Source organism: Ctenopharyngodon idella, chromosome 3, assembly GCF_019924925.1.
Source record: "Ctenopharyngodon idella isolate HZGC_01 chromosome 3, HZGC01, whole genome shotgun sequence".
Classification (NCBI taxonomy): domain Eukaryota; kingdom Metazoa; phylum Chordata; class Actinopteri; order Cypriniformes; family Xenocyprididae; genus Ctenopharyngodon; species Ctenopharyngodon idella.
In genome coordinates, this window is record NC_067222.1 from 13,443,209 (window position 1) to 13,459,225 (window position 16,017).

At 36.1% G+C, this 16,017-nt stretch overlaps 1 protein-coding gene across 24 annotated transcripts in view; it reads right to left on the bottom strand.

Annotated features, from left to right (window-relative positions):
- The window catches only part of LOC127509871 (uncharacterized), an 86,806-nt gene that overhangs the window by 13,314 nt on the left and 57,475 nt on the right, over positions 1 to 16,017 (bottom strand). For 9 of the 24 annotated variants that reach the window (XR_007929377.1, XR_007929379.1, XR_007929380.1 and 6 more), the window contains 4 exons: positions 6,028 to 6,114; positions 5,842 to 5,934; positions 5,597 to 5,671; positions 4,750 to 4,863 (listed from right to left, as the gene is read on the bottom strand). The exons of 10 other annotated variants lie outside the window; for them this stretch is intronic. Coding sequence is in view for 11 of the 14 variants with exons in the window: in XM_051889070.1 (XP_051745030.1) it covers positions 4,750 to 4,863; positions 5,597 to 5,671; positions 5,842 to 5,934; positions 6,028 to 6,114 (369 nt within the window). In the remaining 3 variants the exon portion in view is untranslated. Of the gene's footprint in view, positions 1 to 4,749; positions 4,864 to 5,596; positions 5,672 to 5,841; positions 5,935 to 6,027; positions 6,115 to 15,503; positions 15,606 to 16,017 lie in introns of all 24 variants that reach the window. 5 more of the 24 variants (XM_051889076.1, XM_051889068.1, XM_051889057.1 and 2 more) reach the window with 5 other exon arrangements.

The following is a 16,017-nucleotide window of genomic DNA, read 5'->3' on the forward strand; positions in this document are numbered from 1 at the left end:
TTACCAATAAAACAACATCTAAACCTCAGTAAGTACTTCTGTAGATGTGTGAAAATAAAGTCAATCTGGTTAGTTATATGTGAAGCTGGTAATGTTGTTTGTGGAGTTGTTTAATCAGATCTTCAGAGATTAAACATTTTTTTTATATTCAGTTGATTTCATCTAAGGCTGTGGCTGAAGTCAGTTGTAGTTGTTGTGTTTCCCTTTTTTCAGTGATTCTGCTTGTTAACAGCAGGTGTTCATCACTATTGCTCAATCATCACTTAATTAATTGGTTAATTATCTCATTAACTTCAACTCTGCTTCAGTGTTATTTTAACACTATTTAGAGAGGGACCAAATGTACTCTGAGCAGAGTTGATTTAACTCTGGGGACTTTGCTGTGTACAGAAGTAAACTAACTTCACTAATTAATGTTTTAATTTGGACAGACGATGTTCACACAATCATTCACTGTTTTCCCCTTGAAAACTATATAAACTTATAAATATCATATTATACTCTCAAAATCTTGAACACAAGGAAAAAAAATAACTTTTTACGGTCCTCAAAACTACTTAATATTACACACATTAAAGTCATTATGTAGACATTATGACAAAATACTGAAACTCAGTTTATCTACATTATGAAAGTAACATGTAAATACACACAAGTGAATGTAATTCAGTATGAATATAAATGTAATAAACACTGTGTCATTGTTGATCAGATTAAATGAACATGATGGTGTGTTGATTCAATCATTATTTAATGTATTATTTAACTAGTAATAAATATCACAATAATAAATCTCTGTAATTATATACTGTAATAAATAAAACACTGTAATCACAACTTAATATTTAGTGTTTTGATGAGATAACTCAAATATCCGAGTTAAGCCCCCATACTTTTGTCTCGACTGTCTATTTCCTGTACACACATTAGAAAATCTGAGCACTTTGATGTGCTTTGTGTATATATTTAATTATTTATTTCATTACTCCAGTCACTGAGCGGCTTTGTCCCGGAGAGCGTGTTGTTTTTAAAGAAACACGTGATCAATGAAAAACGAAAGCCTCACTTTCTTTCCAGTCACGTGAATGCTTCACTTTGCATGTTGGAATATTTGAACCCAGACCACTACTTGACGAGACGAGTTTATGGAAGTCCATTTACTAACATTTTTATATACTTCCTGCTTCGCTACTGTTCAGACGCTCTTGCTTACAGCTTCTTGCTTTGCTCTATTGCTTTTATATTTTATCTCCTAATTTTAACTACAGCAAATCAGCACAGTGCTCAAACGATAAATCTTGGCACCAAAAATCTTTTTAACTGGAAGATTGCTACAAAAAAGGGGGAATTTTTATCCGACCAGCCTCCCACTGACAGCAGCCATCAGCTTACATTCCGGAGAAGGGAAAACACAGCTGCCTACATTCAAAAGGATTAGAAAGAATATGCCTCTTCTGGTTGAAGAATCTACCTGCTGCACAAACTGCCACAGACTTCTACAAAGGATTGCAGTTCTTGAAACAAAGTTACTTACGGGACTACCAAACCAGACGGAACACACAACAGAGCTTCGTCATGGACGTCCTCAGCACACAGCCGGTGAGTCCCATGAATCTAATGCTCCTAAACAGGCCATACTGAGTGACGTATGCTGATCAGTTACTAATCCATGGCACAAACAGGGAGCGAGACCCAAAGGCACTCGAGACATCAGATTGTCACGAGTATCACATATTGCTGCAGTAGCATCCTCTACCCCAAATACTGGTTCCCTACCACCGCCAATACATCTGGAGAACAGATTTGAAGTGTTTATGAATGTGGGTGAGGAATCTCAAGACGTGATGAATGTGGGTGAGGAATCCCCAAACATGATCGGACACAGATCAAATCAGACAGCAGCTAACACCAATGCTAACTGCCGCTCAAGGTCGAGCAGACAGCGGCACTCAGCTCATAGTGCAGCTGAGCCCAGGACTCTGATAGTGGGTGACTCCATAATCAGAAACATTAGCAGCAGGGATACAACTACATGCAACAGTTTCTGATGTAAACAGGGAACTTAAGAACATTCTGATTAAATATAAGACTGCAAATCGTCTAATCATTCATGTGGGGAAGAATGATATTCGGAAAGAGCAGTCAGAACTCCTTAAAAGGGATGTCAATAAACTTTCTGAAACGCTTAGAAAACTAAAAGTTCAGTCGATCATCAGTGGACCACTCCCAGCAAGAAGAACAAATAGATTTTCACGGTTGCTTGGGCTTAACACATGGCTGCAACAAACCTGCAACATAAAGGGACTGAATTTCATTGACAACTTCAGTCTTTTCTGGAGTCAGAGACAAATGTTCACACATGATGGCCTGCACCCAAACAAACTGGGCTCAAGAGTGCTAAAGGACAATATCTACTTCTCCCTCCATCATCCTTCAGCAGTGTGCACAAACACACCTGGACAGAGTACAACTGACCACAGGACTTCATTTCAGCAGCTGAATGGACATGCAATTGACACATCCCACAAGGACAATACACCACATGAGAACACCACGCAGCCACAACAACCACTGCTCACAGACACAATCCCGACTGAGCCGTGCCCGCAGAGCTCACCGATAGACTGTGACGTGTTAGAACTGCTCCAAGATTCAGCACCTAAGGACGACTTTCGGGAAAACAGCCAGGGAAGCCAGGACATATTATATTACAGGGCAGAACATATTACAGCCTCTGGTAACACCAGAGCAACAGCCCCTCTCACCGGACATGTTATCCCTCTCTCCAGCATCCCCTCTTCTGTGTTTCTCAGAGAAAATGGAGGAACTGGTGTATGCTGGAACCAAACTCTCCCACTCTTTTGCTGCGAGCCCCCAGATATCAATAAAAAAGCGGCGAGCCCCGCAACCACCAAAGCCTGTGGGCCCAGCTCGCCCTCCCCCTCCTCCTGTGAGAGCTCTTCGGCCTCTGCCTCAACACCAGGGCCCACACCCTCCTCCATCTGCTCTAGGTGAACCAAAACAACCGATAACAACTCTCAGTGATATGTGTCGGGTCCCTGCTATGATAACAATGACTGATAACCCAGTGTGCCTTTTGCTTTCTCTATTTCTGTTTTATTACGTGATAGAAAGCCAAAGGCCTTCTCAAACCATTTGGCAAACCCATCTAACCTGCTGCTCATTATATACCTGCACTGCGAGGAGACCAACTGCTGCATATGATTGCATGCCAATGTGCATTGGCTCGTTTTAGTTACACTGGAAGCAGATTGGCCTCTCTAGCAAGATTCCTATTCATCGGTCTGTCCGACGTATTTCGAACGTGACCGACTGAATGGGAACAGATGTTTACATACTGTATATTCAACAAGACAAAATAATAACTGAATGTACACAGAAGACCCAGTTCAAGAGTTCACATACTCTTGATTCATGTGTTGATCTGGATGATCAAATCCTGCAAACATTCACTGATGCTCATCAACACAACACATCAAGAGTCGGGGGTGTACACTTTTGAACAGGAGGATTGATAGAGATTGTCATGATTTGTTTACACATATTTTTTTCCTTTACTACTGCCCTTCAGTAAGATATTTACAAGCTTTCCAGATGACAAAATAAGATCAATTTACCCCAATCATCCTGTGCAAAAGTTTACACCCCTGGACTATTAATCAACCTTCTGAAGCATCAGTGAATGTTTGAACCTGTTTTAATAGTTGTGTTTGAGTCACTCAGTTGTTCTCAGTGTGAAAGGACGGATCTGAAAATCATTCAGTCACTGCTGGAAAGGGTTCAAATATGCAGAAGATGCTGGAAAACTGAAGAATCTGCAGGACCTGGAAGATTTTTCTGAAGAACAGAGCTCAGTTTAACTGATCAGGACAAACAAGAGACTCATGAACAACCATCACAAAACAAACAAACAGTGGTGGATCATCCAGGTAACCAACCAGAATCAAGGTTATGTAAACTTCTGCTTCATTTGTGTAAATGCAGCTGAAATTTTGTCTTATGGATTGTATATAAACCCTGTTATGTGAAATATCTTATTCAGGACAGTACTAAATAAAAAAATAACATGCAATTTATTATCCCTCGTACATAAAAAAGATAATATTTTTCAGATTTTGCAAGGCGCATGTAAACTTATAACCACAACTATATATGCAGATTATACTTGGAAAACAACAAAAACTGAAACATGCTGATAAATGCTGTGAGAGAGAGCTAAAGACACACCAGAAACTAACACAACACAGCTCTATAACTAATTTAATATTTATATATTTTTTTAAATATGGTGTGTTATCATGAATAATTGAGTGTCCTGCACAAGGAGAATCTTGTTTTTAAATCACTCGATGTCCTGAGACTGAATAAACTAAAGACTTAATAAACTAATAACTTTACCTGCTGATTCACTGCTATTATTTCAATTCACATCCTTTAAAGGGCAGTGACATTCGCTGTCACTTTGATTTATTCTATTTTATTTTTTTCTTCCATTTTTTTCATCACTTTTATTTTTTTCTCTTTATCATGTAAAATATTCAGATTATATATATATATATATATATATAAATCAGCTATATAAACTCATCTTGTCTAATGGAAATGCTTCAATTAACTGATAATCAGGTCTGATATTATGGTTTGTATATTTTGTAACTCAAACAGCATTAATGTGGTAAAACATGATTTCTGCTCATGTCACTGACTCTTGATGAAGGAAATACTTACAGTAAATAATAAATAAGAGGTTAGACAGAAGCACCATCACAAAGAGGACTATAATCACGACACCTTCAAATCCGGCGTAATTCAGACTTTTGTCCCAGGCAGATTTAAACAGAACTGGAATAAAGGAAGAGAAAAAACAACAATTACTAAAATAGAAGAACAAAATATAAACACAGATCACAGGAATTACAAAAACTCTTCTCACTGAACAGATGCTTTTATACAAACATTACGACACATTCTTTAACTGTCAGTCTCTCTTCTGTTACTGACCCTTGACCTTTGTGCTGATTATATGACCTCTGACCTCCTGCTTTAGTTCAGTCACTAACATGATGTCTACTGTAACAATTAATGCAATATTTCCATAATTAATAATTCATTGGTGCAGATCATAAATGTGTTGAGTCACACAGAGATTCAGTGAACATGTAGAATATGATATACTGACAGAAATACAACAGTAACACAAGACACTTCCTAGTTATTCCTCCAGTTTCACAGACAAGGCTTGAGCTAGTCTTAGACTAAAGTGCATGTTTGAGCTGTCTCAAAGTAACTGGTACTGTCATATCTTAAAATATGTCAGAGCCATTGTTTTGTCTCAAGATGCACAACAGTAATGTTTTTATAGGGTATGTTTATAAAAAGTTACTTAAATGCCCTAATTAAACTAAGGCCTAATCCTGGTTTAGGCTAAACCCTGTTTAAGAAACCAGGCCATTAATGATTTCCTGCAGGATATTGGGAATATCACATGATTTAAATGTAATTATTGTTCAATTGTTAATGTGCCTTTTAATGTGTTTATGATAATGACTGTTGATTTACATCTGGATTTATTTACCTGAATAAAAAACAGCTGAGAAAACAACATATTCTGTTCTAAAACTGAACATATTAATCCATGTTTTAATCTTGCCTGTAAAACAGAAAAGATGAAATAATTACATCCACAATATCATTTACAACACCAACACAATGAAACACAAATGCCAAAAAAACACTGAATAAATGTTGTTCTAAAATTCATTGGTTTATTGTCAGAATATGCACATTATAATTCATATACTAAATATATATAAATAATACCTGTGAACTCATCAGTATATGGAGCGGCCCAGAGCAACATGAGAGGCCTCAGAAAATAAAGAGCACAACAAGAGACCGACTCAAACAGAGATCCTGAAACAACACCAGATATTACTGTACATATAAACAGATATTTGAATGATAAATCATAATGCATTGATAAACCATCATTACTGAAACACTGACCTTCAGAAACACCCCAGAGGACAAAAGACAGAAACATCAGAATATTTGGACAGAAGACGAGAAACATCTGAAGACGAAACACTGTGTCTGGAGAATAAAGACAAAATAACACATGTTCAGTCAAACGAATAAGTGATGTTTAAATTAAATATTTAATAATTATTTAAACTATCATTATCAGCCATTTAATTTTATTTAAAACACACATTTCTGTTCTTCCTGACTATTACACTTATATCTTAATGAATCAAACTCAAACTATGTTGGAAACACAAATGTAATATTATAAATAACCAAACTACTGATTAAGGATTGAAGAGTAGGTCTTTTTCTTGTCTTTTCACTTACCTAGTAGTTTCAGTACCACATTTATCTCGTTTGAAAATTGCCTGTGATTCTGAGATAATCCACTGTGAACTGTACATGTGTATTCTGCTTCATCTTCAGCTCTCAGATTGTCCAGATGGAGAGAGAAGTTTCCATCTTTAATGTGCTCAGTAAAGAAATGAGCTCGATCTTGATAATCCTTTTTTTTTTTTTTTTTTTTTTTTTTTTAATTAAACAGCCCTAAAAAATTGCAATAAAAGCTCAAACATTTATTAAGAGTTAAGCACAGAACCCAGCAAACATGCAATGTCAGGGAAACATTCGGATCATGTCTTTATAATGTCCGTAATTTCAGACCCACTTTTGTACATCTGCTGGATGTGCAATACAGGTTCAATATGTGAACGTCTGAATAGGACCCCTTTTGGAAATCCATGGATGTACAAAACAGGTTCAATCTGAACGTTTGACTAGGACCCTTTATGAATGTCTGTGGATGTGCAAAACTGGTTCAATATCTGAACGTCTGAATATGGACCCTTGTGGACGTAGATATGCAGTTCAATATTTGAACGTCAGACTAGGAGTTTTCTTGGATGTCTACAAGACGTCTAATCAATTTAAACGTGCGCTCGCACGAGGGGCGTTATTGCGTTATGATGCAGGGACGTAAACGTGATGGCGCAAGCAATCGCAAAGATATTAATTATGTACATTACCAAAGACTGAAGATACCACCACAACGATAGATCCTCTATGTAATGTATTTAATTCTGCTGTACGTTGAGGACATTTGAAAATACCTACAAAGGATAGGACCCTATATAGGAACAGCCTTTGATGCAGCCATTTCAAATTCAACGCAATTCAAATCTCTATTCATCTGCCAGATGCGGACGGTGAAAAGGAAACGGTAAGCATTGTAAATGTATTTTTATTCATTGTTTTGCCAGACAAATATTTAATTTTACTTTGTTATGTTATGTTTTTTTTATGAAGTTTTTTTATTTAAAACCCAGCTTAATGTGGCCCTAGTATACTGTCTGAGGTAAATTTATATTGATCTCTTTTAGTTATTCAAGTTTGTAACTTAACACGTAACGTAACAATAATATATTTCATATTTTATAAGCTTTATCTGGTGTTCCTGGCGCTCACGCGATGTAAAAGGCAGCCTAAAAAATATAATTCATAAAATACTAAATTTCACTCTTTTCTGAACATAATGTTCACCACTGGGGCCGAAATGAGCATTGTAAAGTTATATTTTTATTTATAACCATTTATATTTGAATTGTGTTTCAGGGCAGTTTGTGAAGGAATGACAGATGTTGTGATAACCTGGACAAAAGTCAGTTCCATTTCCACCTGCAGGCTCTCTATTAACACTAACCCAACTTAATCAAAATTGTTTGTCGTTACTCTGTATTTTAAGTTGTTTCTTTTATATTCATGATTTTCACTGTTTACTTCTCAATTACAAATGGAAATTACAGTGAAATAAACATGTTTTTATTTAATGCATCCTGAGAGCGTTTATTTTGTCCAGAAAGAGTATAAATGATGTCTAAATGAGACCTTATAAGACGTTGAAAATACGTCCACAATGACCACAATTAAACTAGTTTTAAACCTTATACAGAGATTCCATGAACGTCTATATTGGACGTTCAGAAGACGTCATAAAAAGACATGATAAAAACTTTAATTCTGGCTCCTCAGTGGACGTCTTTTGAACATTCACTATTTATGTCACTTGGACGTCAATTGTGAACACTAAAAAGATGTCTAAAAAAGACGTCACAAAAACTTTAATTCTGGCTCCTCAGTGGACGTCTTTTGAACATTCACTATTTATGTCACTTGGACGTCAATAGTGAACACTAAAAAGATGTCTAAAAAAGACGTCACAAAAACTTTCATTCTGGCTCCTCAGTGGACGTCTTTTGAACGTTCGACAAAGACGCTAAATTGACGTCTTTTGGATGTGTCTTTGCTTAGTGGGAAGGTTCAAGGTCCCCCATTACATGTTATTACAGCAAAGAGAACTGATGTTCCTCCAAACTTACTAACTGATGATCTGAAGGTGGAATGGAGAAAAAAAGACTTAAAGGATCTGGTTCATCTGTATGAAGATGGTGAGAGTCGAACAGAGTCCCAGCAGCAGGATTATCAAGACAGAGCTCATTTCTTTACTGATCACATTAAACATGGAAACTTCTCCCTCCGTCTGGACAATCTGAGAGCTGAAGATAAAGGAGAATACACATGTACAGTTCACAGCAAGAGGGATTGTGTGTTTTCAGCCAAAACACAATTGGCTCTGAGTAAGTAAACATAAAAACAAATAAAACTCGAGTCTCAATATTTAATCAACAGTACAGTATGTACAGTACAGGTTTTCGAATGGTTTGATTATTTAGTGTTTTAGTGATACATCAATATTACATGTTTGAGTCAGGAGAACTCAAGATAATGAAGACATGTTACAGTGCTGTCAATTTATCACGTTATTCACAACTGATTACCGTAATGTTCAAAGTGTGTGTGTGTGTGAACATTTGCAATTATTTCAAACAAGATAATTACATAGTATCTGATTATATTTGTAATCCTGAATATGTAGTTATAAATCTTAAGAAATGTATTAATATATTTATATAATCAGAGCTATAACTATATAATCAGGATTAAAAATATTGAGATGTCATATATATGTCATCAAGATGTGTCTCTCTGTTCACAAACATGAGTGTCAGTTACTGTAAGAACATTTGGTCAAGAAAAATAAGTCTGCATGATATCTACAGCAGTACAGTAAATGTGATTACTGTATGTAATAGTGCAACACCATTCTTACAGTATAATTTACAGTATTTGACAGTATCAACTCTACTGTCAAAACTGCATGGCCAAAGCTTCATGAAGCACATATTTTGATAAAATATACTTTATACCCTGAAAAAATATTTTGTCAGGTGATCTAAAAATCTGCTTTATGCGGTTAAATCTAAATTAATTAATTTCATCAAATCAAATATAATATTTTGTGTGATTACTTAATATGATTGAATCAGCCTGACTACATTAGATTGATTATTTTTTATGGGTTAAATAAAGTATAGATTCTTCAGGTAAAAATTTGCACATTATCATTTTTTGCAGGATATGGAAATGACAGTTTTTTTTTCTAATGTGATACTGAAGAAGTTTTCCATTTAGCTCCAAAGCAGACAGTCAAAGCGGCGAAATTGCGGACTCGTAGGAAAACGCGAGTGTTTAGGGTGCTGTTGTGGAAATTCCCAATACTAATCTGACCTAACCACTGACAATTCGAACAACCTCCAGTCGTCAAAATAATATACAATACTACAGTACCAATATAGTACTACAGTACCTTCGAGGTAATTCCCGTCCCGAATACTATCACTACCTCAATCACACATGAGCACACAGGTCTTTAGCATCTGTACACTCTCACCGTCCTTCTCAGGTGTACGCTGGTCCGACACAGGATCATTAATACTAACTCAGAGTATTACAGCCTCACCCTGAGGGCGACTCTATAGTCTTCCAACACTATCACTGTCTCTGCTGTGGTCTTTTGAGCATAGAATCTTTAGTAGGGTACAACGGGGCTAAAGGCACACCTTAAGAAAAATTGTGCTTTTCACTACTCTCAAAGTATATGATTGCAGGAAAAATATATATGTTTGTATTGGACATTGATGGAGCAACAGATTTTGAGTGAAAAAAAAAAATCAAAAGTGGTTAATTTTCATTTAAAAATCTTATAAATGTATGAGGTGGTGAGGAGGGCCTTTTACCCCACACATGGGGTAAAAGGCCCCCCAGCATGGGTTAAAAGGCACACAGTATTCATACAAATACTTTAGCTAATATAATATGTATTTAATAATGTCTAGGTTAATACTTGTTTTATAAGAATAACTTTAGCAAAGTTTGTACTATTTTCTGTTTATTTTGCTAAATAAAAGATTTCATTTTTGTTCAGTAAATATACTGTCATTAAAATAGGCCTATGTGATATATATTTTTATATATAAAATATTAAATACAATATTTTTATAAAATAAAAATACAGAAATACAGAAACAAAATTATTTTAAAAAATAAAGATTCTGAAAGCATTGAAGGAGATCCCATAATATTTAATATAGATTTACAGTAGTAACAATAAATGATATTTTATTATGATATGATTAATATATTTTTTAAAATATGATTATTTCATTATAAATATGGGTATTATCTCTAAGATGGATACCCAATTTGATATGATATTTGATATGATATGTGAATCTAACCATGTCATGTCAAGAAATGGAAAAGTCAGTCAGCTATTCATTATCATGTTAATTATTTTGCCTTTTGCCCCAACATCAGCGGCGCTTTTTACCCCAGATACCATACTTTTACATATTCTTCAGTTATTGAAAAACTGTTGCTTGAATTACTTTGAACAAAACTGAAAATTATTAAGAAGACCTTTGTCTGAAAATACAAACATTAATTTAATGGATTCCTATTTGCTACTTAAATCAACAACATTTTAAAAAACATCAAATATTAGATCAAACTACCTCAGAATCAACTTTGCGTTGCTGCCCACGATCGCGTCAAGGATCAGACAAATTTGCACGTGCATTTTGAAAAACGGATGTTTAGGAAAGTGCTGCGGCAAGTTTTTGTGCCTTTTAGTGGTTTAGAGGAAAATAAAATTAAAAGGCACCTTTAGCCCCGTTGTACCCTACTTCTATTCCTCAGCTGCGCAGCATATACCTGACATGACTTCCAAGTTGCTCTTTTAACCTGAGGATCCTTAGTCTGCATTTTCTGTACATTTCATGTTGACATAAAATATTTCTATCACAGTGCCATTTGGGACAGGGCCTAAGAGCAATTTGAAACATATCTTGAATTGTTTGCTATAGAATTATGCTTAAAATTATTAAAAAAAAAAAAAAAAAAAACTGAAAAAAATAAAAATAAATATATTTTTTTTTTGTATTTTGCATATTAAACCAAATTAATAACAAGTTGTGGATGATGGACTAGCTGTTATGCAAGTGAGCTTTGTGCTAAAGTTGTTTTCTTTTTTTCTTTTGTATTAATAGTTATTCTACATTAAAGCATGTTTCTACTCCTTTATAGAGTTCTATATGTCTGATTTAATTCCTCTGGGATCTTCAGTGGTTTTGCCCTGTCAGGTTGACAAAAGCTTGTTACAGGAGAGTCTGAAGGTGGAATGGAGAAGAACAGACTCAGACACTTTAGTTCATCTGTATGAAGATGGTGAGAGTCGAGCAGAGGAACAGCACAAGGATTATCACAAAAGAGCTCAGTTCTCAAATAAGAAGATTAAAGATGGAAACTTCTCCCTCCGTCTGAAAAAACTGAGAGTTGGAGATGAAGGGGTTTACAGATGTAAAGTTTACAGTGACCAGGATTGTGTGTCTACAACTGATGCAGAGTTGAAACTGAGTAAGAGTGTAAAAAAAAAAAAAAAAAAAAAAAAACTGCTTCTGTTGTAGCCCTGATCAATATATGATTTTAATTAAGCAGTACAGCTACAATAAAAATTGTATTTCCGGATTTTTAATTACATTAGTTTGATGCATTTAAGTGATAAATATAATTGTCTGGGCTGGTCATATAATTTTATAATTTATAATTTTATGTCTTCGAACATATTACGCATCTTATGATGTAGCCTATCTTACTCGTGCTGTTCACTTTTCATAATCAGCATAGATTAAATAAGAAAATATTTTTTTTTACTAATATTTAAACATAAATATGAAACTATGCTACATTTTCTTTAACCCTCTGGCCGACGAACGCGCCGGCGCCTTCATTTTTTCCTCATGACAGCGGAAACAACTTCAAATATTCTGTCATCATAAAAACTAAGGGTCTACTTTTATTTGTGTACACTCACAGTAACAACAAAACCTTGTGTTTTTGTAAAATAAATAAAATAAACAGGGTGGGTTTTCAGCTGTCTCTGTGAGAATCTGGTGTTGTGATGTCTGGCATCAACAAAGGTTACAACATAGTACAGTACATATGCCTACATAGAAATCCCCCAGAGCGGGATTTGAGGGATTGTCGTTTTACCTGTGAGCAGTACATGGCTGGAGCGTTCACTTGGTCCGTGAGCAATATTGCTACAAATTTATTTAACAATAGCAAAAGTAAATTTCTTCCTAAATAATTTTTCATCTATGTTTTTTTGTGTTTATTTAAAATTAGACAAATATGTAAGCTCTAGCGCAAGTTCTGCCAGGAAGACTCAATGTTACGTCACCTATTAGTTTAGATTTAACCAATCATTATCTTACACTTGGAGTATAACAGATTGCTGACACATGTTTGAGTCTGCAGATGCTGACACCAACCTTCACCTCCATCCTCCCCACTACCACCAGGATGGTCCCTGTCCATACCTCCCCAGGGGTTCGGCTACACCCCTGCCTTCATCTTCAGGCAGGAAATACAGAGTCCGCAACGCTTTAGGATGTGAGCTACGGACGGGGCCTACGCCAAAGAACTTCTTACAATATTTTGCTTGCTGATTGTTAATAAATATCATTGTCACGTTATCTTACCTCCCGAGTCTTTCTGGTAGAACTGATATTATTTTAATCTCAAATCTGTTATTTAGCAGTTTAGGTAGTTCTTTAATGCTTCACTAACTAGCAGAAGACACTAACCAGGTTTAAAGTGCAGTTGCACAGATAGGGTTCGTTGTGTTCATCAGTGATGCGTTTTGTCTTTTCACTTCTCCATTTGCTTGCGCCCACTTTGTAGTCATTTTGATATGGTGGATACCGTTCTCCTGACAAAACGTCTGAAACTGACTGGACTTGAATAGCGGTCCACAATCTGACCTGATTTTTAAGGGAAGCCTGTGCCAGCTGAAAATGTCTTTCAAACTGTCAATCACTTTTTCAGCCGTTGTGGACTTGAGGATTGCATATTCATATTACCTGCTGTAATAGTCAACAACAACCAGAATCGAATGTCTGTCAGGCAAAGGGCCCAGCAAGTCTGTGGCTATGTTTTGCCATGGCCCTTCAGGCATCACTGTGGGTGACAGTGGTTCTGGAACATCTGGTTTTGCTACCAGCTGACACCCGTGACATGTCCTCACAAATCTTTCTGCGGCCCTGTCCATTCCGGGCCACCAAACCTTTGTTCTGAGGCGTTGTTTTGTTCCTACAACACCAAGATGACCCTCCTGAGCCAACTGTAGTGACTGTGGCTAAGAAAGTCTTGTTCCTGTATTATTCGGCCAATGACACATAGCTCACCTGCAATATGTCTGTATGCAGGGCAGTCATTAAAACAACCTGTTTGAATGGCCGTTCTCAGTCTCTGTAATTCCACATCATTTGCTGATATCTGCTCGACTTCCTTGGTGACCGCACATATTCCTATAAACCGCACATATTCCTCTGCTTTATGTGTGTACATCTCACCTTTGGCTGATGGGCCCAGCAGGCATGACAGAGGATCTGCAATGTTGTGCGTTCCAGGTATAAATCGTAGGGCTGTAATCTCAAGACCTACCTTTTGATTTGTGTGCATGGTTTTAAATTGAGGGCTATAGATTGCCTCCAATGTTTTGTGGTCTGTGACCAGGTCGAACTTCTGACCATAAATGTAAGAAGGGTTCACATGACCACACTAGAGCAAGCGCTTCTCGGTCTGTTTGCGAATACCTTTGTTCACACTCTGTCAAGCTCCTGCTCACATAACAGACAGGAACTGTTCCTCCTCGTTGGCCCTGCACTAGTACTGCTCCAATTCCCTTTGGTCCAGTGACTAAAAGTGGCTAAACTTTTCAATTAACTGAAAAAAAAAAAATTTGACTGAGTGACGGGCGTCTAACTTACTTTCAGATTTAACTAATGAGTGAGTCCTTGTTTCAACATCCTCGTTGCCAATGTTATAAACTTTCTAGTTATTTCGGATTGAACCAGGCAGACACCAGATTAAACGTGCCATCCATCTTTACTCTTCAATTCTTACGTGATGACGTTGATGACGTCACATCAATACACAACAGATATCTAGTTTAACTGCTATTAAAGTGCTTTGAATAAACTCTGAATATTTTTAAAAGATACTATGTCATCAACCTAACAAACTGAATCCAGTGATTTTCTTCACAAATGCTTGATGGCGATTTTCTCAGACAGGCTGAAGAAAAAAAACCATACTGCACGCAGAATTAGATAACATTTTCTCAGGTCTTTTTAATCTGATTGGCTAACTTTGCACAACTTTCAGAAGTAAGAAAACACAGGACGTTTGACAAGACGATGAGCGTTCTGTGTGAGGATCAGACATGACAGGGCAAAACCACTGAACCTCCAAGATTAACTTTAAGTTTGCAAGAATTTTGCACAATCAAACCTGAGAAGGAAAAGAGATTTAATTTCAAATGTGAGGTAAATGTTGAAGCCAAATAACCCCACTACAGGTGAAAATATTTTGTGATCAGATTATTGGGACATTGTCAGAAACGCATGACCATAATCATTTGTAAACACTAGCGGTTTGTTCATGAATCTAGAGTCAGTGTCGAATCAGAAAAAAATGACGCTGATTAATGCCATCTGAACCAGAAAAACACACTTCATAAAAAAATATTCAAACAAAGAAAACAGAGTCATCTAACATTTTTTTCCCCCACCGTACACAACACTGATGAGCGATCTGTCTAAAGGTACTAGATTTTGCTATAGTTTTCAGCTACTAGAAACACAAAGCTTTAGGATGCTCCAAATTTGATGATATAAATTCAACAATACTTTAACAGCTGCTACCAGAAATTACTTTAATGTTTTATAACGCATGTCTTATCTCATCTTGGTGTTGTATTTGTCAAAATATTAATAACTAATAACTCAAATGAATTAAACTCGTCATCTATCACACTAACAAACCTTTGACTTCTTGATTTTTTCTAGTCAAGAGGTTTCAGCAGCAGCTGTTTGATTTACACACTCAAAAAACACTAATTATGATGAAGACGGTTAATTATTATTATTATTAGGTTCAGATGTATTTTGCACTGAATCACAGTAAATCAGAGTATGTTCCTGTTATAGTTGTACCTTTAGTAGGTGATCTGCAGTAGATCAGACAGCAGAGCAGAAGAGCAGATCCAGATGCAGAAACACAGAGAATCATCATTATTATGTGTAGAGCAGAGAAACCTGAGAAACACACACAGTTATTGGACAATGTTATTATTGTGCAAAGTTCCTTATATTGCACAAATTTGTCCCTAAGATATGATAAAGCGGGACACACACAAGCATGATGTCAATTTAACACATTTTTGCATGCATGATTTCTTTTCTGACTCAGACACAGTCACCACTGAAAGATCTGCAAAAGTGATTTCCTACATTTCTACAGTAATACTGTGCTGAAATATATTCCAAAGCTAAGAAAAGAAAATACTATCAAAACTATTAGATCAACTGCAGCTAATGCTGAACTGTAGTTGAACACTTAACCAAGTGTTAATTTTCAAAACTCTTCACACAGTGAGCACAACATCGGTTTGTTAGGTCATGTTTTTGTCTACATCATGTTTTTTTTTTTTTTTTTTTTTTTTCGGAT